Source organism: Leptidea sinapis, chromosome 32 (genome assembly GCF_905404315.1).
Source record: "Leptidea sinapis chromosome 32, ilLepSina1.1, whole genome shotgun sequence".
Taxonomy (NCBI): Eukaryota; Metazoa; Arthropoda; class Insecta; order Lepidoptera; family Pieridae; genus Leptidea; species Leptidea sinapis.
The window spans coordinates 10,924,278-10,951,420 of NC_066296.1; the positions used below are offsets into that span (position 1 = coordinate 10,924,278).

General features: G+C 33.8%; 1 protein-coding gene across 3 annotated transcripts in view; it reads left to right on the top strand.

Annotated features, from left to right (window-relative positions):
• The window catches only part of LOC126974272 (UDP-glucosyltransferase 2), a 72,520-nt gene that overhangs the window by 2,945 nt on the left and 42,432 nt on the right, over positions 1 to 27,143 (top strand). For all 3 annotated transcript variants that reach the window (XM_050821731.1, XM_050821732.1, XM_050821733.1), the window contains exon 2: positions 21,876 to 21,993. In XM_050821731.1, coding sequence (XP_050677688.1) covers positions 21,991 to 21,993 — 3 coding nt within the window. In that variant the 5' untranslated portion in view covers positions 21,876 to 21,990. The remainder of the gene's footprint in view (positions 1 to 21,875; positions 21,994 to 27,143) is intronic.

Here is a 27,143-nt window from a genome sequence, read left to right on the forward strand (position 1 = left end):
TTTCCGAACTTTCAATTCTTCGTGTAAAATTTTCTAAATTTGGCTAATACCAATCCCCAATAGTCCTCGAATTGTCTTATAGGTAATCCGCGGGTTTTTTCAAGTAGCCGCTTAACAGTAGCCACATTATTTTCGTTGAAGGCAGTTGAAGGCCGCCCTTGACGAAATTCGTCATGTAAAGAAACTCGACCAGCAATTCAGCAAACCAACGCCTCACGGTGCTCAAGCAAGGTGCTTCTCTCCCAAAACCATTTTGAAGACGAGCGGCACAGTCTTGCGGAGAGAGAGAACTTAAAATCATAAGAAATCATCGCTCTAAAATCTTTTCGAAGTAATTCCATTTTCGTTGAGTACGTAGAACTTTGATGTGTGCTAAATGATTTCCCTCCAATTGTTTTTTTTATTACTAAGAAGGTTGCAACGTTTCAAAAATATAACATTCGAAATTCAAATAGTTCCGATTAGCTACAAGTGCAAAATTTTTAGTGTTCTCCATGTACGATCTTATATCAAAATTTTGGTAAATTTCGGGGTAATTATTGAGTATGATTAGAAGAGCATAACTTGTGGGAGGCTTCTTCTCACATGATGGTGGCTGGTATCACAGCGGCGCCTTTTTTGTTCCGTCCAGCTGTCTCACAAGCATTATATTGTTGCTGTTCTAAGGGTTCCAAATTTAAATTTTTACTTAAAATACGTTATGATATTACTTATTGAAAGTCAAATACTACAACCCCTTCGGAAATTTATGTCTCAGATCTCAGAAGAACGAGCGCAAATAACTCCGCGGCTTTCTTTTTATTAAATAACAATTCGATAGAATCAAATTTATAATTTAAATAGCCTGACGGCGATTACTCCATTACCAATATGTGGTATAATTAAGAAAGTCATTTATATTATAGTACGACTTTGACGTCTTTTAACAATTCTTTTCAATTTCGTAAGACAGTTGTTTTGAACTTTTTCTGGAGATGTTTATATTTCAAGTTGTATACATCGTCCCACAAACAAGTCAAGTGAACGCCCCATTAACAATACATATCGTTTCAATCTAAATCAAGTTGTAAAACTATTTACAATATTAATTTTGTTGGAAAATTTCTGAAAATAGTAACCAGATTGAACTGAGTAAAGAATCGATAATGTATAACTCTTAATACTCGTTTGTTGTTTAAAACTTTCATGATTTTTGGGGTATTTGGTATAAATAAACGTGCTTATATTGTAATACAAATGTAAGTATTTGTAATAACAAACACAGCTAAGTACTGCATACGTGTGGTGATTTTACTTTCTTTAACGGATTTTTTTATTAATTTTAATTGGAAGCAGTTGCAAATAGGATGTAATGTATATAGTCTCAAATTGAGATAGATTTGTACCTACAATCATCTATTTAAAAAGAGGCAACGGTTTGCATTTCATTTGTTAGATGTTTATACCTTTTGGTAAATAATCCACATTTCACTGCCGATCGCTTTTGTAAATAATTAAGTGACGAACACATGTTTCGATAGTTTTAGAAATCAATAATTATATATATTCGAGGTTTTTGTACGGATTTTAATTATTACTCGGTGATAATGTAGCTTTCTGTGAGAGAAAATTAAATTCAGTCCTTTGAGTTTATCCATTACATTATTTTTTATAATTTTAGAAAATTTATTGAAGCAGGCTTTAGTTTGCGGAAATCCATAATTATCCAAATGTTTTAAGTTTAAAAAAGTAAACAATTCGACACGTGTTTCATCTCCACTCGAGGCATCCTCAGGACATGTTGACTCGTCAAGTTTGACAAATATTGGCGGAACTAACACTAAAGAAAACTTAAAACATTTGGATATTTATAATTTTAGTTTAGGTTATACATTCAAACGTACGCGACACGTCTTGGTTTGGTATTTTAAACACATGATACTGACAAACAGATGAAAATTAATGCTTAATGCTCTTGATGTTTTTTAAACACTGTAATAAAATCGTTGAAAATACTAAAACAGATCCATTAAAAAAAATCAAACATACACATATCATTAATTATATATTTAAAAATTGTACCTCATATTTAAAAGTAATATATTCTCTGCAATATAATTAAAATTTTCAATATAATATACCCAGTGGCCCAATATATTTACCAGAAACTTCAAAAGGTTTAAAAGAGTTTTTAATACTTTGTTTAAGTAAACTTTGTGTAACATTCATACTTTGTTTATTGAATTTTACATTAATAAGTTGCGAATATGGGAAGTGCGCTTCAGGACATTGCAAAGAGGCTTTTTTTTACTCAATAACTATAACTATATTTTTACTTATTAATTTACATTTTTTTTGACTTACTCGTGTAAGTCATTTAGTAATTGACGTTTGTGTATTTTGTTGCATCACTTTGCATATATTGTAATTGAAATGATGTGTTAAATTAAATTCAAAATATGAACCATATGAAAAAATTGTTTGTTTGAGACCAAACACGGCTAGAAACAAAACAAAACAATAGATATTATTTAAGATTAATTACGCCGTGATTAGTGGCCACAATAATCGGTTGTCAACGCTTTCATTCAAACAACTCCAGGGATTGCCGCAATGCTTATAAAATCTGTCTAAATCAATGTTTACGTAAACTTCGAACGTAGATTCTGCTGCTAAAAATGCCCTAGATATTGCTACACCTATTTCGCTTGACAGATTGCAGTAAGTTGTTTTTACAAGTTCGGTTGAGTAAGAAGCTGTAGGTACACTTTCATTAAAATTACTTGAGTCTTTATAATTATGCTATTCTTATTGGATTCATACTAGAACTTTCTGCCTTGTTCAAATTTTGGCAACATTTTTGGTAGTCTTTTAGTGTACCTTAGTGAATTTTACACCATCAAACGTCTTTCAAATTCAAATATTTTTATTCCACCCATTCAAAGTAGACTGCCTCAAACCTGAGAAGTACGGACGCAAGAAACTCAGCGGGATTTTTTTTTATAAAAATATGGATAACCCACAATGTTATATCGAACAATTAACATTATAATTAAAGGACATGAGGGTGTCCTATCCATTCCCAGTCTGTGGTATCATTAAGAAAATCATCTTTGTCATAATAACTTATTCCACACAAATGTTTTTACCAATTCTTTTAAATTTCGTAACACATTTGTTTTGGGATCACATTGTTAAAGCATAGAGTTGTAGTTTATGTTTGTTTCTGTTTTATATATGTTTCTGATCTGTTTTCATCGCTTGACTAGCAACAATAGGCTCTATCTAGACGTATAAATTATTTAAGTTTATATCATTGACAAAATAATAATTATAACACGTTTCCCAAAGATGTTTTAAAAAAAATTCACCAAACCTGATTTATATTATTTAAATATGAAATCATAAGATCGAGTGCAGTTTCGGTTTAAAGGGCGCCGTAGCTAGTGAAATGACTGTGCAAATGAGACTTAACATCTTATATCTCAAAGTGACGAGCGCAATTGTGGTGATTTTTGAGATTTTCGAGAATCCTGAGCGGCACTGCATTGTTATGGGCAGGGCGTGTCAGTTATCATCAGCTGAACGTCCTGCTCGCCTCGTCCATTATTATTTTAAAAAATAGTGACATAACTTCCTTGCTGATAAAATGTATTAAAAATACCCGACACTACAACCGATCCGCCAGTATGTATCAGTTTTTCCTCGTAGACTTTTCCACTGTCATTGCGAGGTCCAATTTAAAGGCACACAAACATAATATTCACTTAATTACGCTCCGTAGGTACTCTTGCAAAAGGACCAAGTAAATAAATAATTAAAAGTAGATCAATTCGTAATATTAAGAGGATACATTCAAACTATATTGAAACTGCATAGCCGTGGCTTAACTCGTCGTTATACCTTTCACCTACCTACATAATGAGTAAAAGAGATGGCAAGTGCGCCATGTCGTACAATTTACCAACGCGCCATTTATACAATTAACTTACGTGAAATGATTTTCTTGTAAAATTTTAGTAAAATACAGTATAAGTCTACCAAATTAATTATTTTTATACTTTTTGCCTGTCGTAGTAGTTTTTTCTACTGTGAAAATTATTTTTAATCGTTGGTACTTGTAATATTTGAAATAATATGGCCAAAAAGCATCTCTAAACCAAACATGTCAGCAGAGCACAAGACGAGAGTTATCGAATAAAAAAAATAATATTTTTGAAGGTAGGCCCTTAAGGTATTAAAACAACATACAGGTTGGTATTGGTTGGCGGCAAAACAAAATGGCGGCGCTGTGCTTTTTTATTTTTGTTAGCTGCGACACGATTGTTTTTTTAACTTTATTGGTTTACATTTAAAATTGTACCTAAATTGTTAAACTTGCAATGATCAGTATTATTTAGTTCTACGTCAGAAATTAACACGCACGGTTTTTACATACTATACATATTATATTGTCTTACATAAAATAAATATATATATAATTTTTTAATTATAATTATTTATTTTGATTGTACCACTCGACATTTTTTTGAAAAATATTTATTTTAGCGACTTTGCCTTAGTGACGAGTGACGGATACTGAGCGAGTGGGAAGGGAATACAGGCTATATGTTCGTCACTATTTTCTATTGACGCGTGTGCAGCTGCGTCTATCCAGACGTATAAACTCTCTAGCTTAAAGAAGCTCTCGTGTAGTTAATTTAATATAAATTGATAGAACCGTTTTCGAAATTCACAAAAGATAGATATGAATATATTTCTGAAAACGTAATAATGCAGCGTGACAGACGAGTTCACATTAATGAATGTATTTATATTCAAGACAATAACATAGTAGTGCCGAATGTTAAAATGTGCGTCAGACAATTTCTCCCTTTATAAGTATAGTTTAATTAGTGAATAGGCGTGTGTCTCGTATGAAACAATATTTTAAAAGCAGTCACGTACATTATCTCCATACAACTTATTAAAGTAATCTTAAATTATAACTATCATGTTTGGGTTTGATATATCAAAGCATAAACTGCCCACAGATTGAGAAAGTTGCTGATGCTAAAAATCTCGGTAACATATTAGATCAGCGATTTTCTTAGCAACCACAAATACAGTATAATATAATGCGGAGGGTGAGAAAACTAACATTGATTTTTAAATCATTAAGATTCAAATTGGAATAAATAGATCTACACAGAGTTGTTACAAACTGTAGGTACTAACCTACTGTATAACGATCTGGGGTGGGGCCACTAAAACAAAATTCCTTGAACTTGAACGAACACGACGTAATCTTTGAGAGCATAATTAACCGCCAGCTCTTGGTATACATAGAAGGTCACCAGTTGATAAACGACCGACAGTACGGCTTACGCCATGGTCGGTCGGCAAGCGATTCTCTGGTATACCTAACAGATTGATGGGCGGTGGCCGTCGAAAGCAAAAGGTTAGGCCAGTCAGTTGGCCTGGATAAAGCGAAGGCCTTTGATCGTGTATGGAACAAGGCGCTCCTCTCAAAACTTCCATAATTTGGGCTTCCCGAGAGCTTATGCAAGTGGACCTCCAGTTTCTTCACTGGACGCAGCAGGTCGTTGTCGACAGTTATTGCTCGAACCCAAAGTCTGTGAACACTGGAGTGCCCCAAGGCTGTGTGCTACCTCCCACGTTGTTTCTTCTGCATATCTATGACTCCTCCAACATACATTGCTATGCAGACGACAGCAATGTTGATGCCGTATACACGGACCATGCAGGTCTCTCTCGGGAAATGGTCGACCAGTCTTCATTCAAATAATATACAAATATGTATGTTAACAACTAAAATCTAACTGGCTTGAACCCAAATCCTATGACTGGGTAGAACAGTTGCTGAATAGCTAGTTAAGTATCCACACACACATACTATAAATACAAAAATAGAAATTTACCTTCTGAACTCACCTCGGAACACTTCAGACCATTTCCTACTACCACCTTCAAATTTAAATTTAATTAATTTAATCTGGTAACTTTGGAATGCTTTGGATTTTCATACGTTCTTAGGGCCAGATTTAGTTCTAGACCGCAAAAGTGTTGGAAGATGATACTTAATGGGTTACGAGAACGAATTGGATGCGTGTTGCCAATATAGTAGTTTTTTTATGAAAATAAAGGACGAGACGAGCAGGACCTTCAGCTGATGGTAATTGTTACACCCTACCCATTACAATGCAGTGCCGCTCAGGGATTCAAACCCATAAATTCTGAGTGGCACTACAATTGCGCTCTTCACCTTAAGACAAAAGGTGTTTATTCTCATTTGCCCGGTAACTTCACTAGCTACGACGTCCTTTAGACCGAAATACAGTAATGCTTACAAATTACTGCTTCACGGCAGAAGTAGGCGCCGTTGTGGTACCCATAATCTAGCCGGCATCCTGTGCAAGGAGCCTCCCACTGGTGCATGTTGCCAGCTAAGGACTAAACTATTATTATAAAAAAGGCTAGAAAAAAGAATGTATGTTTGCATGATTATCCCGCTCATTTCCAAAACAAAAGGAAAAATATTAAGAGTACTTTCATTTCAAATAACTCAAACTACTTTTACTTTAGGGATCCGCGCCGTAAATCTAAACTGTGTAAGTAATTGTTAATAAAATCAGATTTATTGGTCAGATTCCGACCCCAGTGACCGCTCGTTGTAAAGTTATAAAAACATAAGTCTATTATAATTGTTCAGTATCCGCATTTTATAAAAAGTCGACTGGTTTATACTAAGTAAATAGTAGACACTACATTGAAGAGCAAGGTTTTTATCGATTAAATATTCTAAAATGTTATCCTCGCTATTTTAATGAACCTCCAATGTACGGCTTAGAACAAACTCTTTTTTTTTGCGGCCAGACAAAGGGAAAGGGCTACCCTCCGAGATAACGACGGGAGGCAGGTGGTGAATGCTCATGCATACCAACGCAGCCATATCTGCGTTGGCTATGTGGGACTCACGTAAAAACTAAGTGCCTACCCACTAAATTCCACCTGAGGTTGGCTTCGGGCAAGTGACCTCTAAGCCTTCATCGAAGGTGACCTCCTCTTGGGGAGAGAGAGGCGCAAGAGCAACTCCCTATGGTCCGCTGAGAGTTTATTATCCCGCTGGGATAACAAACTCTCTAGCGTATACAACTAAACTAAAACTAATGTAATAACTTCTTTTGAAAGAAAGAAAGAAAGAAAAAATGTCTATTGACGTCATGATACATTCTGATTATAGTTCTTAAAAGTTATACTATTCTAATTATGATCTCATGACGCCAATGGGCCCCCAACTCAGCATAGTTGTGGTTTCGAAAGAATCCACAACACTGGTCTTCCGTGGAAACCCAGAGAGCGCTACTAAAGCGCAGATTACCAGTGGGAGGCTCCTTTGCACAGGAAGCCGGCTAGATTATGGGTACCACAACGGCGCCTATTTCTGCTGTGAAGCAGTAATGTGTAAACATTACTGTGTTTCGGACTGAAGGACGCCGTAGCTAGTGAAATTACTGGGCAAATGAGACTTAACATACTATGTCTCAAGGTGACGAGCGCAATTGTGGTGCAACTCAGAATTAATGGGTTATTTAAGAATCCTGAGTGGCACTGCATTGTAATGGGCAGGGTGTATCAATAACCATCAGCTGAACGTCCTGCTCGTCCCTTATTTTCATAAAAAAAGTCCTATACACCTGAATTCTACACCCTGACGTTTCTTGGTCAACTAGACCATTTGTATCATACTTCAGCTACCAAGCCTCTTGTAACTCATATGTCTACTGAACCAAAAGCAATGGACGACAATTAGGTAAATTTCAATAATATATTGTATAAGTTGTCAAATAAAACAAAAATCATTTATTTCTAAGTGTATAAAAATAATTTAATGAAATTTAAATAAACGTTATTTAACTTAATTATGAAATATAAGAATATTTTCATTCGTTGTATTTAATTACTTCTTTATTACAATATTGTTCTTTCTACAAACGTAAAAAACGTTTCAAAATTTTTATATAGTTCTATGCACATAGTGCATAGAACTTTATAGAATGTCATAGAATTTGTCCAGCAGTGGACGTCTTCCGGGCTCCGGCTGAAATAGTGATGATAGTAAATTCCGACTGCAAAATAATATTTTTTTTATGAGAATTAGGGACGAGAGGAGCAAGACGTTCAGCTGATGGTAATTGATACGCCCTACCCATTACAATGCAGTGCCGCTCAGGATATTTGAAAAACCCAAAAATTCTGAGCGGCACTACAATTGCACTCGTCACATTGAGACATAAGATGTTAGCCCAGTAATTTCATATAGCTACGGCAACCTTCAAACCGAAACACAGTAATGTTTACTCATTACTGCTTCACGGCAGAAATAGGCGCCGTTGTGGTACCCATAATCCAGCCGGCATCCAGTGCAAAGCAGCCTCGCACTCGTAAAATAAAAAAAAAAACGAAAAATTAACTAAGTATCTACGGAACAGAATGCTAAAGAAATAAGTAACGCTCAAAACACAACGCTCATAATGTTTATTGTTTTTCGAAGTCGTTTTAATGAATCCAGCATAAATAATACCAAAAGTAGCTTGGTTATTTAACATTCATACCACGAAGGTATATTGCAAGGTATCGGTAACCGAAATTGCAAACTTATTAATATTCATTAATTACCATAATAATTTTCTTCTTCTCGACATTAATTAAACCATAGAGGTTACACTTGTGTGGCATAAAAAATAAATTCATTTATAATTTCAAAATTAATACTTTGAGATATATGTTTGGTATCAAATCTTTGCAACCGTTTTGGAAACAAATGGCATTATGAGATATTACGTAGTATTTACATCCTCTTTGCTATAAGAGAAGAAACTGCGCAAGGAACTAATAATAAGGGCTTTGTTAATGATGGTGGAGTATCACTACGCCTACAGAGAAAATTTGTTCACTTTTTTGCAATGACGTTCAATACATATGGACATATCATTCACAGTCTGATAACGGAACGGCAAAAGTGTGCTTAAAGACAATGTAATCACACTTTTCTTCTTAGTCGTGTGGCAACAATGTGTCAATCAACAAGCCTAAATGTGGAATAAAAAGTGCTTAAATAATACATTAACGACTCAAAAATAAGATGGTGTGACTTATCATTGGCAAGGTTATTTTATTTATATAAGATTGATATGCAAAAAGCGTAGTAATTTAATAAAAACTAATATTTTTTCATTTAATATGGTGCAATTATTGACAAGACTCGCTTGTCAGAAAGGGACAGATGAAAGGACACAGTCAGAAATCAAAACAATAAAGTCGCTCTTTTTAACCGACTTCAAAAAAGGAGGAAGCTCTCAATTCATCGGTATGTTTTTTTATGTTTGTTACCTTAAAACTTTCGACTGGGTGAACCGATTTTTCAAAATTCTCTTTTTGGTAACCATGAGAACACCATAAAAGTCTTAAATTTGCTATAAGTACTGCGCAACAAATTTATGAATAACTCGATATCGCGCTAACCGATTTCGAAACTTCTTTTTTTATTGGAATGGATATACTTCAAAGGTAGTTTGGTTTGGTAGATACTAGGCCGCATTTTTTATGCTATCCGGATATTTGTTAAAAAAATAGTCACTAATAATATTTTAAAAAACTGGAGTAAACGCAGAAATGTAGAGACATAGTAGTCGAAGATTATTATGATGTCATTTGTGGCAGGTGCCATATTTCGGCTTTGATTTTCTATGAGGTGCATTGTCTATATTTATAGAACGTCATTGTTTTTTTTTTCTATCTTGTTATAAAGTTGGAACTACATTAAGTTGGAAAAAAATACTGTTTCTTGTAAAATTATGCCTCACTTTGGGGATAACATATACAATATTATATTGTACCAATATTTATGGACGATGCACAAACCTCGAGAGTTGATCAAACATACGAAGATTTACGGATGATTTGTCACGTGGGCTGTCGATCTAGTTGGAATGCGCTTTGGGGCGAATCCCGAGAGCTGAGGTTTGGATGGTTTTGGTACAAATTAAATCTGGAAGTCCTTTCAAGAAATAACAATGACAAGTAACAAACAAATAAACAAAAAAGTGTGTACTTATGTACATATGTATGCACGCAAGAATTTATACTTCTTTGGGCTAACGAAGCAAAAATCATAAAAATGATTTATTCCTCGTGCTATTCTATGGTTTTAGAAAGAACAATTTTGTAAAAATCTTGTAAAGATGGTTTTGACAATTAATTATTAAATAATGAATATGGCTGTATGGGGTTGAACCCTTTGCCTGTCCTAATGATAGTCGAAGATACCAAAAAAAATAACGATTGACGCAAACGTCAGAAAATTTTAGGAACCAAATTCAACCCTTGTGATGCACGCCCATCTTAAAATTTCACTCTCAACGTTTTCATAACGCGCATAAAGAAGTATAATTTCAAAAAAACATATTGTCAAATTGGGAATCTCCTCCATTTTAAAGTAGGTTAAAAATCTAAATATAGGAAGGTATGAAACTTCGTATTACATAACCTTACCGCTCCAGTACCCTAGAGTCAGGAAATAGATGCCAACTGGTTTCTATATAGTTTCGTCACACTTTTCTGTGTATGAGATTTATATAATTAACGTTATGTGTACATCTTGTCTTACATATCGATGGTTGGACATCACGAGATGTTCATTACAAAGCAACAGTAAGGCTGGGTTGTTACTCATAAATGTTTGGATTTGAATTTGATTTATCGATAATTTCATTCATTAGTTATGAAGGCAGAATAAGGAGGTATTTGAATCATCTATCCCCAAGAAGATATACGTTAATGCATTGAAGAGTTTGCCATCTATAAATTACCTTATCCATATTTTTATACATTTGCGTATATATGTAATCGCCACAATCACTATTACTTATTTTTTTTTCAAAATAAAATCATAAAAAATACAGAAATATAATTTTGCGGGAGTAACCAACACCCTTTTTTTTGAGGACGTGATAGGAAAACTTTTCACTATCAAATAATATATCTAAATTCAAAATAATTTTAATTGCATCATTTATTTATTAACATACATATTTAAAGATATTTTTTCAATTTAATCAATGTAATTATGTAATAGTATTTACGCTGTAAAATAGTTGTCATGAAATTGGAGGTTATATGCAGAGGGGACATCAAAAGGACTTGTGCAGAAAATAATAACTTTCCGCACGCTAAACACACATAGAAAAGTCTTATTTTTGAGCAAATGTATTAATAGTTCATTACGATACAAGTGCGCAAAGTAGGTCGTTCCCGAACGAGCGAAGCGAGTGCAGGTTGACCTACGTGCGCACGAGTAACGTAAAATATTTTTTTATTAAGTTGTTCAAAGTTTGACCCCTATAATAATTTTCAAACATTTCCGCACGGTCACCACATTCCCGCACCCTCAGCTACATTCCCGCACGTTCTTGTCAACGTGTGGGAAAGTAGTACTTTGCGAACGCAAATGCATGCGCAAAATCGAACTTTGTGAACGATAATAGGAAAAATATTTTGGTTAGCATACAAAGGACACATCTGTTTGATAATCCGAATAATTGATCAGAGCTTTTTATTATTATACCTACACCACGTTTCTTTTAGTGCTTCGTAGTTTTCTAATATATGGAGTAATATATACGCAGTAACTGGTACTAACACAGACATAGTATGGTTTGCTTAAAGCAATATGTTTAATCCGGCGCTTATTAAGTACCTTTCGTAAACCAGTTGCTCTTTTGCACAAGATGCCGGCTAGATTAGGGGTACTACAACCGCGCCTATTTTTGGCGTGAAGCAGGAATGTGTAAGCATTATTGTGTTTCAGTCTGAAGGGCGCCGTAACTAGTGAAATTACTGGGCAAATGAGACTTAACATCTCATGTCTCAAGGAGACGAGCGCAATTGAAGTGCCTCTTAGAATTTTTGGGTTTTTCAAGAGTCCTTAGCGGCACTGCATGGGCAGGGCGTATCGATTACCATCAGATGACCGTCCTGTTCGTCTGGTCGCTTATTGTCATAAAAAACGCGTTTGTATCAGCAATGATGAAAACTTCCGATTATCACACCTTAACATGAAAGCTTATCTCTCGGCAACGCTTCTGTGGGTCCAGAACAAGTTTACGTTAGCCTTTTAAGCTTCCATTGCACAATATAACTTGATTCACAATACATTCACTTGCATAATTTTTATTAATAAACTACCGATGGCCCCGATCAAACAATTGACCTTTGGAGTAAAAGCTTTTACACGTTTACGCCTGATAATAATTTTTATTATAATTAGCATAATTATTGTCTGCTTTTTTAATGGACAATAAATATAACTTAATTTTGAAACTAAAAATAAAACATAAACTTTGTTCTTTTATTAATAACAAAAATGAAACTTATTATAAATGTCATTAAAAATATTAATACCACTATGACCAATTATACCAATTAGAGAGGAATAATTAAGATAAAGTTCTAACTTTATCCTTTATAACAATTGTACTAATGTAGCTGATGCCCTTCGAGCTGCCTGTAGAGCTTGAGGTGAAGATGCAGCTGCTTAAGAGGGAACCTGCCTGCTTCTTTCAGATTGAAGTTCAGACAGAGGCAACTTGGGAATATCAATACGGGTGGTACTTATAACTTAACGTATGTAAAACACAGCACGCTATAATTTATTTGTTTCCTGCAAACTCTAAGTCGGGAATTTCACTAATATTAAATTAATTGCGCAAGCAGCGCTGTGTTGCTTCCTTCTTAATGTTTTTCACGAAGAGCAGCCTCGATTAAAAGCATTCTTGAAGTCATTTCAAGCAAATTTGCAACAAAATCCACACAAACGAAAATCAAAAGGTAACATATTTGGTTTCGTCAAGTTGACGTTAAAATTCCGAACACACAGATGTCATAATCAAATTTTCGTTCGCAACGTAAATACATTAGAGTAGGTTTACAAATTCGAAAAGTGAAACAATGACGTTCGGGGAATGAAACCGTAGTAGCACAGTAGAAGGAAACACCCGAAACTTCAATCTAAACTTCGTTTTTCGTTGAATAAGAGTAGACCTGACATGTGTCCTGATTGAAAATTCGTAAGACAGTCGTTAATATTTTCGTCGTAATAGTTCTGAGGTGTTATATTTTTAATGTAATTGTCATTTTTGTGTACGATAAATGAATATTTTACTTAACAACATAAATGCTAGTACTTTTATACTGATATATAAAGCAATTCGTGCGAAATTATTCCCAAAATATTCAAAAATGCACAACTTAATTGTTCAAGTTTTCACTTCTGCCGGCTCTCCCGAAGTGCAAACCGTTATTTATAAATCAACCGTTGAATCAGGAGTCCAGGAAATCGTTTCTGTGGCAATAAATATTTCTTAAATAATGTACAAAGTACTATCTTCTCGCCTCAATATGGCTACTGGCAACCCAAGCGCTGGCAGCTATTTCGGTCAACGGATCAGCACAGCTATCTAACTCGAACAGCTATCTAATTCTTGATACGCTTCCCCTTAGTAAAAGTTTTAATTTAATGTAATCATAGTATTGTAAATATAGTAATAAGATTTGTTTAAATTTAATAAAGGAATAGCATCTAAAGATTGTTAAAAAATATCATCAAAATTTGTGCAACCGTTTTGGGGTCAATAAAGAACATGTATTTGAATGTATATAACTCCATCGATTTTTATATTATGTATATAAAGAGTTGATAAAGTTTGTAATTTTACATTACGCTGCGAGAGCTAATACTTTCAAGGTGTTACATTTCACAACAAGAAGTGTCTGATCAAATTGATGACGTAATGTCGTTGTGAGCAACAATTTAATGGAATTTTTATAAATAGTAGCTGATTGCTATTGTAATATAAACAACACTGCTTGTGCCAAATCGAACCTTCAAAAGAGTTTCTTTCATTAAAATGTGACGAAACAAGCAATATGGTCACCTTTTTTTATGAAGATAAGGGATGAGACGATCAGGGCGTTCAGCTAACGGCACTACAACTGCGGTCGTCACCTTGAAACATAAGATGTTAAGTCTCATTTGCCCAGTAATGTTACTAGCTGCGGCGCCCTTCGGGCTGAAACACAGTAATGCTTAGAAATTACTGCTTCATGGCAGAAATAGGCACCGTTGTGGTACCCATAATCTAGCCGGCATCCTGTGCAGAGGAGCTGGTAAATCATGGTATATCATAGTAACCATAACCTCATTTCTTTTATATAAAGTATAAATACATCACCCAACAAAAGATTTACTAATTCGATTTACGGCAGTTCCCAATATTCAGTCTATCTCTTACTTGAGATAAAAATCGTAACTATAGTTGACTTTTCTGTTCCATAAACTTATCGACGGTAACTCACCTTATCCGTACGTGCTGTCTGTCAATGGGATTTGCAATTCACGCGTCCCAATATAAGGCGATAAGAATGACTTATCGGGTATATTGGGACAGCTTCAAATTATTGACAGCTAATTACTGACAGTAGAAGGTAGTAATTTATTTAATCTTTAGATAGTATATTGGGAATGGCCGTTAATCAAGTAGTAGGAATGACATGCAATGTTTGTTTCACATCATATCACATATTATGTATGTTTCTGGTGTTAACATTATGAATATCACAGTTTCTAGAATATTTGCTAATTTGCCTATTTACATGTATAACATTATCAAGAATATATTGAGAGGCAACAGTCAAAATGTTAATTTCCATAATGTTTTCTTATAAAGATTCTTTAGGACCTTGGTTGTTTATGACAATAAGGAACGAAACGAGCAGGACTTTCAGCTGATGGTAATTGATACGCTCTGCCTTGTAGATTTTCGTAAAACCCAAAAATTCTGAGCGGATCTACAATTGCGCTCGTAACCTTGAGACATAAGATGTTGTCTTATTTGTCCAGTAATTTACACTTACACAACACTGCTTCACGGCAGAAAAAGGCGCTTAATAGTACCCATAATCTAGACTTATCCTGTTCTAAGAAGCCTCCCAAGGGTAAATATGCCCTAAGTCGCCTCTTTCGACACCCTTGGGCCTGCTACTTCCCTATTTTCCCTATTATTTTTATGCCCCGGTGAAGCACAAGGCAAAGAGGGCAAGATGTTAGAAATAGCGCGAATATCCCTCTTCTGCACACGACTAGGAACACCGGTTGTATTTTCCTTATAATAATATACCGTTAAGTTTCTTTAGCCCAGTAATTTCATTAGATACGTCCTATCAAACGGAAGGGTATGCTTGTACACTACTGGCACGGAGTGGTACTGGTCATATGGGCATCCTGTGCTAATACGCCTCCGTCTCGACGCTTTTTTTTGCATCTGTCACCAATACATTAGAGAAATTAATTGATTTACTTACTTTTTTATTTTTAAGACTATCCAGAAAAGTTTTTTTTCAAAGTTATACACTAAATTTATTTCACCAATATTTCAAATGAAACTTTTACGTAGAGATAGTTCAATAAGTACTATAGGGAAGTATATAGCTAAAATAAGGATTAAATATTATACAATTATTAATTGTACCAAAAAATTTGCGCCCTTTAATTTGCGGGTGGTACTAATTAAGTACTCATAATGAATGGTTAAAATTTTTCGTAGGATTAAAATCCCTTTAATTACTGTTATTATAATTTACTTATATAATAATTATAATTTAAATATATCGAAAATTAACTGTATTTATGTAACAGTCAAAATTGCGCTATATAAATACTAATACCTCTACTTCTGTTAGTCAAAGTCAAATAAACATTATTAAAATAGGCTTAAACTAAGCGCTTTCGAATCGTCACTACAAATTTTTCTTTTAAATTAATGAATTTACCATATTGAGAGAGAAGATACAAGAAACTCAACGGCCACTCTATTCAATCAAATAGAGTATTTTACAATGGCTGTAATATACATAACAAATTAGTTTGTAAGGTGCCTAATTTTTGTGCGTTTATTTTTAGTATTACCACTTCGACGCTCGCAAATCGACCTTATTAGATTAAGCAGACGCTTTGGGCATCTTGTTATTTCGCTGCTTCTATGAAAGCATTTCGTATAGACTATGACGTCATCAACATTTACCGTCATAGGTCAGCATCCTTGTGCAACATGTGATTATTACATAAGTTTACGTTTCCACTACAGACGAGAGTATCTAACTGTGCAATCAGCAAACCGGAATAAAATCCGTTCAGTGTTACACAAAATTGCATAAAAAGACACAGACACACTGAGTGGGTTTGGTATCATCCGTATATATAAGATACTAGTTGGTGCTGGGGCTGCTGCTTCGACTGCCGACGACAGCAAGCGTCTCAAATATGTCAGTCTCAGTAAGTCTTACATCTTTGTGCTGTTTGGTGTCGGTGTTGGCCCGTGGGGCCCATAGGCGCGGAGAATGTACAAAGTACTATCTTCTCGTCTCAGCTATTTAGGTCAACGGATCAGCCTAGCTATCCAACGTGGAAGTGCTGCCAGTATTCTTGGTACGCTTCCCCGTAGTAATAGTTTTAATTTTATGTAATCATAGTATTCAAATATCGTTATAAGATTTTTTTCATTTGAATAAATGCATAAATATAAAATATTTCGTGTCAAGTTGTTTGTCCGCGATGAACTCTTAACCTACTGAACTTATTTTAATCAAATTTTGCACACTGTGTGCAGTTTGATGCAGCTTGAGAGATAGGATAGTTTTATTTCGATTCAATTCTGAGAATAATTTTAGATGCGCAGTTTGACAGTTCTATTTGACATTATTTCTTTACACGAACAGAGAAATACGAAATAATTATTGTTATTATTGAACTTCTACAAATTTTGTTGTAAACTAAATAGATAGGGTAAAAAAATTTTGTATGATATATGCATTTGTATTGGGAAGCGAAGCGCACCCGCCCGCGTTCAATAAGGCTGTAGGTCAATGCTCCGTGGTTCATCTTAACCAATACCAAAGACGAAATAAAAAAAATATAAGTATTATACTTTGATTTGATAATTATGGGTAGTTATGGAGAAGTTTCTGCACATGTCAACTATCTTAAATTAACAATTACAGTGTAAGTAGTGATTTAGTATCAATCGGAACAACGGGCGTGAAACAACACATAGATATATTGTGTTTCACTAAATCTAAAAGAAAATATTACATTTCATCGGTGAGCCTCTTTAACTAAACTATTGCTTTTAACAAATTTCAATATGGCGATCATTATTCACTATGAGATTTTAAATTTATTCATATTGTTGCACAAATCACTTAATATATTTAGCGTTGCAAGAGAATGTACAATGTAATAAAAACTTTCTATAAAATATATTTTTAGGCATGAATAAATGATTATTATTATTATAGAAATATATATTAATTACTACTTGTACAGCTTATGAAGAACGTGATCAATAAAAAATATACCCATGACCACAATGTATATATGTATATAAATTGTAGGCAACAACCGCAGTTTAAATCATTTCTATTCTTATTCCGTCATATTTAGATTTCATTGCTTCAGCCTCATTTTATGAATATTTTTTTATATAAAAAAGTAAAAAAAAAGGTAGTACATAGCTTATAATACAATTATAAGCACTAACGGCCTTACAAATAAACTTGGTATAAAGTTATAAGTGAGAATAAACCAACAAAATGTTGACAATATCGCTGACAACACTGTCAATTCAATGATAATTCTGATGTTTTCTGAATGTCAGGCTGCCTTTAAAATAAACGCGGGAAACGTTATACGTCCGAATAAATCAATCAAAAGCTAAATGTCTATTTATAGGCATTCTGCATATTCTTTGTTTATTCTCAGGTATAAAAACAAGTAATTTGAAAGGGTTTTAAACATAATCGGCCTTACAAATAAAAATTGCATAGAGTTATAACTAAGCATAAACCAAGAATATGTAAAATGTTTACAAATAGACATTTTGCTTACGAATCCATTCGGACGTATAACGTTTACCACGTTTATTTGCAAGGCAGCTTGTCATTAGGAAAACTTCAGAATAATCATTGTATTGACAGTGTTGTAAACGATATTGTAAACATTTTGTATATTCTTTGTTTATTCTCAGGTATAACTTTATACCAAGTATATTTTTTTTTATTGACACACTTTTATAATCGACAACTTATGTAATCGACTTAGTTCTGCAATATTTGCGATAAAAAAAATTAGGCAGCTGACAGATGTTGAAACGGCTAGACTTGTATAGTTCAGCTACTTTCATAGTGTCATGTCTTACGGAATTATATTGTGGGGTAGGGCTGCAGATATTGAAAACATATTTGTGCTGCAGAAAAGAGCAATTCAAGCAGTCTATAAAATGCGTTCAAGGGATTCATTGAGAGAAAAGTTTAGTGAAATAAATATTATGACAGTACACTGCCAGTACATATACGAGAACTTCCTATACGCCCATAAAAATATTAGCCAATTTAAAAAGAATAGTGATGTACACAGTGTCAATACTCGAAACAAACATAAACTCGCAATTCCATCTACTAGGCTCCGTAAAATTGCTAAATCTTTTAAAGTGGATTGTGTTGTATTTTATAATAAACTCCCAAATGAAATTAAAATGTTACCTATTAAAAAATTTAAATGTATCGTAAAAAATAAATTAACATCTATGGCCTATTATAGCGTGAAAGATTATTTGAATGATAAAGATAGTTGGAATTTTAAATTTTGTTAATGAATATTGTTATACTCATTTGAATGCTATTGTAACTTTTGTACTTCATCCTGACTTGCACTAAATAACTTATAAAGTTTTACAGTGAATAAAGATTTTTTGACTTTGACTTTGACTTTATACAAATTATCTTGCCCCAAACTAGGTATAGCCATTTTGCATTTTCTTTGTTTATCATCAGTTATAACTTTAAACCAAGTTTATTTGTAAGGCCGAATGAGTTCAATTAGAGTTTGGTATTACATCATGTTATAAGTATAAGCTGCTTAAAATTTAATTACAAAAATACTTAAAAAGATAACAAGAATTTTCAATGAGAGTTATATCATCATACATCGTAACGTAAACAAAGTAAACAGAAAGCAAGTAAAAAATTAATTATCAACTAAACGTTAACAATTACAAATTTGTAAGCGAGTTGTCTCGATAGCTAGCAGTAGAAAAAATTATATTAATTATAGATTTTATAAATTGATTGATCACCAGTGGGAGGCTCCTTTGCACAGGAAGCCGGGTAGATTATGGGTACCACAACGGCGCCTATTTCTGCCGTGAAGCATTAATGTGTAAACATTACTGTGTTTTGGTCTGAAGGGAGCCGTAGCTAGTGAAATTACTGGGCAAATGAGAATTATCATCTGGTCTTAAGGTGACGAGCGCAATTGTAGTGCCGCTCATAATTTTTGGGTTTTTCAAGAATTCTGAGCGGCACTACATGGTAATGGGTAGGGCGTATCAATTACCAACAGCTGATTGTCCTGCTCGTCTCGTCCCTTATTTTTCATAAAAAATGGATCTATCTAGTGCTTCATGCAATAACAACCATCAAGTGAGTCTAATATCAGAACCCTCTTAATAATACAATGCCTTATGAAAAGTAACAATGACTCACACAACACACGCACATTCTCATACACACACACACATCCACAAACACACAGTCATCCTGTTCGTATAATATTTTTCTTTTATCATCATCAGCCGGAAGACGTCCACTGCTGGACAAAAGCCTCCCCCAAAGATTTCCACGACGATCGGTCCTGCGCTGCCCTCATCCAACGTATTCCGGCGATCTTGACCAGATCGTCGGTACATCTTGTTCGGAGCCCACCAACACTACGTCTTCCGGTTGACTTTTTCTTATTTTTTTTATTCTATTTATCTTCTTTTGTTATATTATATTTTTTATGAACTTATAATTGTGATCCCTGGTTTTTGGTACTGTTAATATTAATTTATATGAAAGAAGGTCACATCCACGATTATGTTTGTACCAGTTTTGTTAATGAAATAAGTATTTTTCATTTAATTTCAAAACCAACGTCAACATCGTCTTAACAGACAATCACATCAAGAAGGAACATTCAAAGTTAACACGTTAATTAATGAGAGCGTGTTAAGCGGTTACAAAACAGAGTTATGATCTGTCAAAATTGTGAAAGGTCGGGTCTTTGGTGTAAGGCGAGGCGTGTGTTAACAACACTGACATAGTAACACAGGCGTATCATTACGTATTCAATGCGCGTTGATCTCATATCCCACGAGAAAGACGCCGGTTGAATAATTTTTATACCTCACGATATACGGCAGTCAGATGTTAAAAAACTGGTTTATTGTCACAGAAGTTTTTTATTCAAATCAAGGTCTTAAATTAACAGCAATCATATTCATATACTATAAAGGAAATTACTGCTTTACCTATTTTTGAATAGATTTAAATGCTTAGTTAGATTTATTCGAGTTATGTTTCAACCTGCTACTGGACTGTGAAGACTTAAGCCACTATTCCTCTCCCTGTTTTTCGTATTGCATTCATGGGTTATATATTATGTTAAAAAGTATTTTATTAATTAATTAATTACCAGTCACATTAATCAAAGGATATGTGAATTTATTATGTAATTTATCAACAGTTGCGCATGGGATCTTGATTGAAACGTAGATCATAAAACTATTACGCGATATAATATTTATGTCCATACGGAATACTTTTGCGACAGTCACGAAACAGCCAAACCAAACATTTCTACCAAGTTGTAGAATTTATAATAAATTGTGAATAAATTCAAAGTTATTGTTATAAAAAATATATTTACTCCAATCACATTGGTATTTCGCTTATTTAATAATAGCTTGGTAAACATTACGGAATAATGACTAGACATTCTAGGACCCTAATGGCTATTCAAAGTTATAGACTCAATTATCTTTTTAAAAATTGTTAAAAATTATCAATTAAATTTTATATATCTCCTCTAAATTTTTTTAAAGATGAAGGCAAGTGTATAGTCACTTAAACTGTTTATGAAACCTGAATGCTCACATAATTTTGTTAAAACTTTAAAAATAATCAATAGATTAAGTGCGCCTATTTTATGTGAAAATAGGCTTGTAACACATAGCCTTCCTACTCAGGCACTCATGAGAATCTGAGGTCAAAATAAGCACGCAATTTTAACGTACGTAGGAATTCTAAAATCGAAAACACATTGGTACTTGGCGGTAATCGAACCGGCACCTCACAGATGATTGGCAACGGCCCTAACCGCCTTCAGGCAAACATTTTTTGACATCTGTCTGATATTAATTAAATCTTTGAATCTGTTTAAAACGAGTTCAATCAATATTTGTAGTGGATTTATTGCTCTATAATGATTAGTTACTCGAACATCAAAAGTTTTTTTATATTTACAATAATATGATTACATAAAATTAAAACTACCATTACGGGGAAGTTTACCAAGGATACTGGCAGCATTTCCACCTTGGATAGCTAGGCTGATCCGTTGAACGAAATAGCTGCCAGCGCTTGCGTGTCCAGTAGCTTTATTGGGACGCGAAGATAGTACTTTGTACAATCTCTGCGCCTCTGGGCCCCACGGGCCAAGTGCCTTCCACAATTGTGGTATTATTTTCTATAATCTAAATTTACGAATCAGTATTGCATCTCAAGACACTAAAAAGGGTCATTGTTTAACCCTACACAGCAGGGTTAAAAGTGTACCACAATTTCCGCCGTTCACGTATAAAATAATGTTAAAACTATAGCGCGTGCAATCGCGCCACTTCGCCGAGTTAATATGATCGCGTAACGAACATTTACTTTCACTAAACTATATTTTTATTTTGCAGATGAAGGCACAGCTCAGGAAGTGATAGAATCAGGTTATTGTAGCGGCCAGTGACTTTGTGATCAATTCTTTGTGATAGTGATAAGTGTATTGTTTCCGTGGCAACTGTTTTGAACATGGTGAGTTATTGTTTTTACTGTTTATGCGTACAATATAAGCGCTTTATTGGGATCTAATGGGAATTAAAGATATGCAAAGAAAGTATCCCACCAATTATAGTTAGATTATTTTCTGTCTGCGTTATATTATATATTGAGTCTCTTGTTCTATTTTTGTATTATTATAAGAATCTTGCCTTGAACAGCCACTTTTTGGAATCAATTACCGGCTGCAGTATTAACCGAAATGTCTTAGAGATCTTCAAAGCTACAGCATAATCCCACCTTAAAAGTTGGCAATGCATAATTATCTTCACTCCTTGTGTTTCGGATGTCCATAAGCGGATGCTTCATCACTTCTCACCACATCAGCCTCTTGCCCATCATCGTAGAGTACACAACTCATGTAAAATTCTTCTCGGTCCTGTCGACAGCTGTCGTTCCACTCAGGATTCTAATAAGGATGCTAGAGCCCTTAACTGCTCTCAGGATCCAACGTTGTCCCTCGAATTAAGTTCCTCATTTGTTGTAAAATCTACTTTATTCGTTCAGTCAAATTAAACCAGTAAATTTGCTCATTGACTTCGCAGTGATAGGTCAAAGTAATTCTGACAAAAGCCGGTAGAATGAACATTTTGGCCATGATTTACGGGTTCTACATTTTGATTTATATTTTGGAGAACCTACGTCATTCTATTGTTGATAACATTAAAAATCTATTGTGAATAAATTGTTTCCTTATTTTTTAAGTATTTAAACGTACTTTTAAGTTATTTTAATACGTAATGCGACAACTTTACATGATTAATTGAGAATGTTGTGGGCACGAGGTAGAGTATGTTTTGATATAGTAAAGGTATAAATAAAGAACACGTACAGATACCAAACACGAAAAGCAGACTATTGTGACATGTGTAACAAATTAATAAATTTCATTAAATAATTCTATACGAAATTTTAATCTATGTCAAATAAGAGTCCGAATGTCAGATAATTAACGTTATATGTTTTTTTTTAATTATGGTTATGGTAGTAATTATGACACTTAATAATAGGTAACCGTTAAATAGCAGTCTCGCTTAAATGAGGAAGGCGATGGCAGTTCTTTGCGTTATGCTCGTGAACAAGCACTACTTGTGGTAACTGGATCATCCGGTAAACGTTTAAAGAAAAGAAAACTTTTTACATTCATAAGTGTAAGTGGGTGTCTTGACCTGTGGTCGTGACCTACATGATTCAAGTGATTTTGATTTGATTTGATTTTGGTACATTATTTATGTAGTATATGCTAAGTTTATTAAAAAAATATTTTTGTAAGGATTACTTTGTTATTTTTTAAAGAGATAGCCCTCACTTCTGGGATTAATTACACAAAATTTGAACGATGCGGGATTCGAAACCGCGACCGCTCGAGTCACCGTTCGTGTGACGTATCGTTGATAAATCTTGTAGGTCTTGTTCAACTCTCAGGTTGTGGCTTCATCTCTAAGGATTTTATTATATTGTACTACCAAAAATCTTGCCATCGATGTGGAGTTTGGTTCAATGCTTAGATAGAAAATTCAACTATGGTATTATAAATAGAAATAGCATCGATCGCGGTGCCTGCTATAACAATTAAAAGAATCTCAATATCAATAATATGCACCCTAACAATTTCATTTTAAATACCATTATGGGAAAAATGCCCTTACAGCGCCCTTCACGGCTCCATCTATAACTAGAACATAAAACCACTTTACCGGACTTTAGCTACGGTTAATATATTAAATGAAAATTGAAATATTTTTATTCAAAATAGAATATGAAATTCTTTATTGAAAGTCAAAAACTATCACCCATTCAGAAATTAATGTCCCAGACCTGAGAAGAACGGGAACAAGAAACTCAGCGGGTTTTTTTTAATATCGTTTCAATATCATACAATAGAATTTATTATTAAATAGCCTGATTGCGGTCGCTCCATTCCCAATCTGTGATATCACTAACAAAGTGGGTAAATACTACGTAATAAGAGGCAGGTCTGCCTAGGTAGAAATTGAAATTTATTTTAGTATAAAAACGTGCATCGATGTGACATAATTTTGAAATAATAGTAATCACAGTATGGCGATTGGCGACGAAGTATAATCCGGCAAAGTTTGAAAGCGAACAGTTTCTTAAAACGTGGTGGATTTCAGCTATCGCCGTTTTTTATACAAGATTATAGCTGTCATCTGTCAATCTATCAATGACTGCACGTTTCATACAATCGAGTGAATCGCTTTTTATTTAGAGAGTTTCACTTGGATGATCACTAAGAGAGTTATTTATGTTATAGTAACCTTCACCACATAAACGTCTTTTAGCAATTCTTTTGAATTTCGTAATACATTTGTTTTCAACATTCTCTGGGATCATGTTGTAAAAGGATTGTATCATATGTTATATATAATGATATAATGTTTTTTTGAGGTTATAATTCTTCGGGCGCATTAAGAATAATTATCACCGTGCGGAAGGAATAATTATGCGCAGTAAGAATTAATTATGCGCGCCTACCTACAATCAAAATCGACACCCCGACATTAGACTCTAAGGTTCTATATGAGGCTCAAATAAACTGCCGCCAACCGCGTGACAGTCATTCAAGAGTTCAAAAACATGTCGATGTTATGTTTTGCGTACATAAGTTATAATTTTTGTTAGGAATTTATTAAGTTGTGCGTGTTGTATTTGTGGTAGAAATACGCCGTCTATGAATCAATTTGTTTTTTTAAAGGTATACTTTCAATGGGATTGATATATAAGGATTTTAGTTTTAATTCAACCATAGATCAAGCATTTGCTTACAAATTTTAAAAACTTTTTAATTTAATTTGAATCTGAAAACAATATATTATATTATATCAACATAACTTAAGTACATTAAATCTATTTTGTTATACCTATTTGTTTAATTCTCAGTGTAAGTTAATAAATTGTATTTAGTCATTATTTATTTATTTACTTTATTAAGACCAATAAACAGTAACACAATAATTATATTTAACTATAACTAATACATATAAACCTTAATTAATTGTGAAACCAACTACATTAGCCACAGATAAATTATATGAGAGAGAGATAAACATGTACATCTATATAAACAAAAAATAAAATTTATGTGCTTAATAACAATTATAATAGAAAAGAGAGAAAAAAAGATCATCATAATAAATATTATTGTTTATAACATAGGTATCGGTTAGTAGCTTTCATTTACTATATCTATTTAAATTAAATTATACTCTAACATAAAGTTGAATAACTGATTTAAACTTTTCAATCTTACAAAGTAGTTATCTTTTAATCATACTACCTAATTTATTTTTTAAAACATCAATAACTTCTACTCTAAAAGAGGAAGCACGATTACTGAAAATATCTATGTGTGTAAAGTACTCATTATAATTTTTAAGGAGTCTAAATAACGGTGCACGGAAACCAGCGTTTATGGAGCATCTATTATTTGCAAATAAGTAGTTGTTAAGCCTTTGTGAATAACTTTATTTTGAGTAAGTACTTAATGTTATATGTGATTGACATTTGCGAAAATGCTGCTAAATATCGTCACAAGATCTTCAGAGGAAACAAAATAAATACATAAAAATTCTTTTCTGACATCCACATTATATCTACAATTAAAATTAAAATCACAAATATACGAAAATAAGACAACTTTATTGTAATACTTGTATTCTAATAAGAGAAATGACGAGTAAATTTATTCAAGAGTATTCAAGTCAGAAAGCGTAGAATTGAACGCTAGTTTCGTAGTTCTCTATACAATTCGGAAAAATTATGCGAAAAATATATATATATATATATGTTATGTTTTTAAAGTGATAACCCTCACTTTTAGGATTAATACACAAATAAAAATTGAAAAACAAAATTTTATGAACGATTCGGGATTCGAACTCACGACCTTCGGCGTTCCGTGCCGGTGCTCTAACCAACTGAGCTAACCGTTCGAGTACCGCCTCGTTATAAAATTCTGTTTGCTTTGTTCAACTCTCAGGTTGTGGCTTCATCTACAGGATCTACTTTACAGTTGATAACCTGCTCAAGCCCAATATTTGCATATTAGGAAATTGACTTGAGATGTCGCTCTTGTAAATCTAAACAATATGTTATGTTTTTAAAGTGAATACCACATCGTTCATAAAATTTTGTTTTTCAAATTTTATTTGTATATACTACTATGTATTTAATATATCTACCTGATTCCTGCCACCGAGGTCTAACTTTGCACAAATTTGCATGTCATCCCCATCTCGGGTGTCTCGCATCCCCGTAAAGTGCATTTCTCAAGGAACTTTCTTTCAAGTAAAAACAAAGTGTTTTTTTATGACAATAAGGGATAAGATGAGCAGGATGTTCAGCTGATGGTTATTGATACGCCCTGCCCATTACAGTGCAGTGCCGCTCAGGATTCTTGAAAATCCCAAAATTTTTGAGTGGTCTACAACTGCGTTCGTCACCTTGAGACATAAGATTTTGAGTCTCATTTGCCCAGTAATTTGGCTAGCTACGGCTCCATCAGACCGTCACACAGTAATGCTTTATGTAATGAGTTTTATAGTGCGTTCCCGGGATGATACGACATGGGTCCTGTGAAGTTGCAGGAGAATGTGGTCGGCAGTGATTACTTAACTTCAGGTGACACTAATGCTCGTTCGCCCTTCTCTTCCATAAAAAAATCTTGCATCATTTATACGTCTAGAAAAAACTGTGACAGCTGTGCAAACGTCGAAAAAATTGAAAATGAAAATGAAAATGATGATGAAATTGAGGTTGACCGTTAACCTCTTGTTTTGAGCAATGCACACACACTAACACAAAATGCCATACAAATACGCGAGTGTAGACTTCGCTTGTCACGCACACTAAAGTAATTTACCTGGCTTGTTTTCATCGGTGGTCTAGCTGCTAGAAGGGCTTCTAGATATATTATCTTGAAAAAAATATATAAAAAAATTAAGCTCATTTAACGGATTTGATCGTCATCGCTTAAAGTGTAGGTAGGATACCTCAATAAATCAAATAGCCTTTACATTTAGCAAAAAGCATGTTTTAACATTCATTGTAATTAGTTTACTGACTGTTTGCAATTAATTAAATTGTTTCCAGGTATGAGTACATTC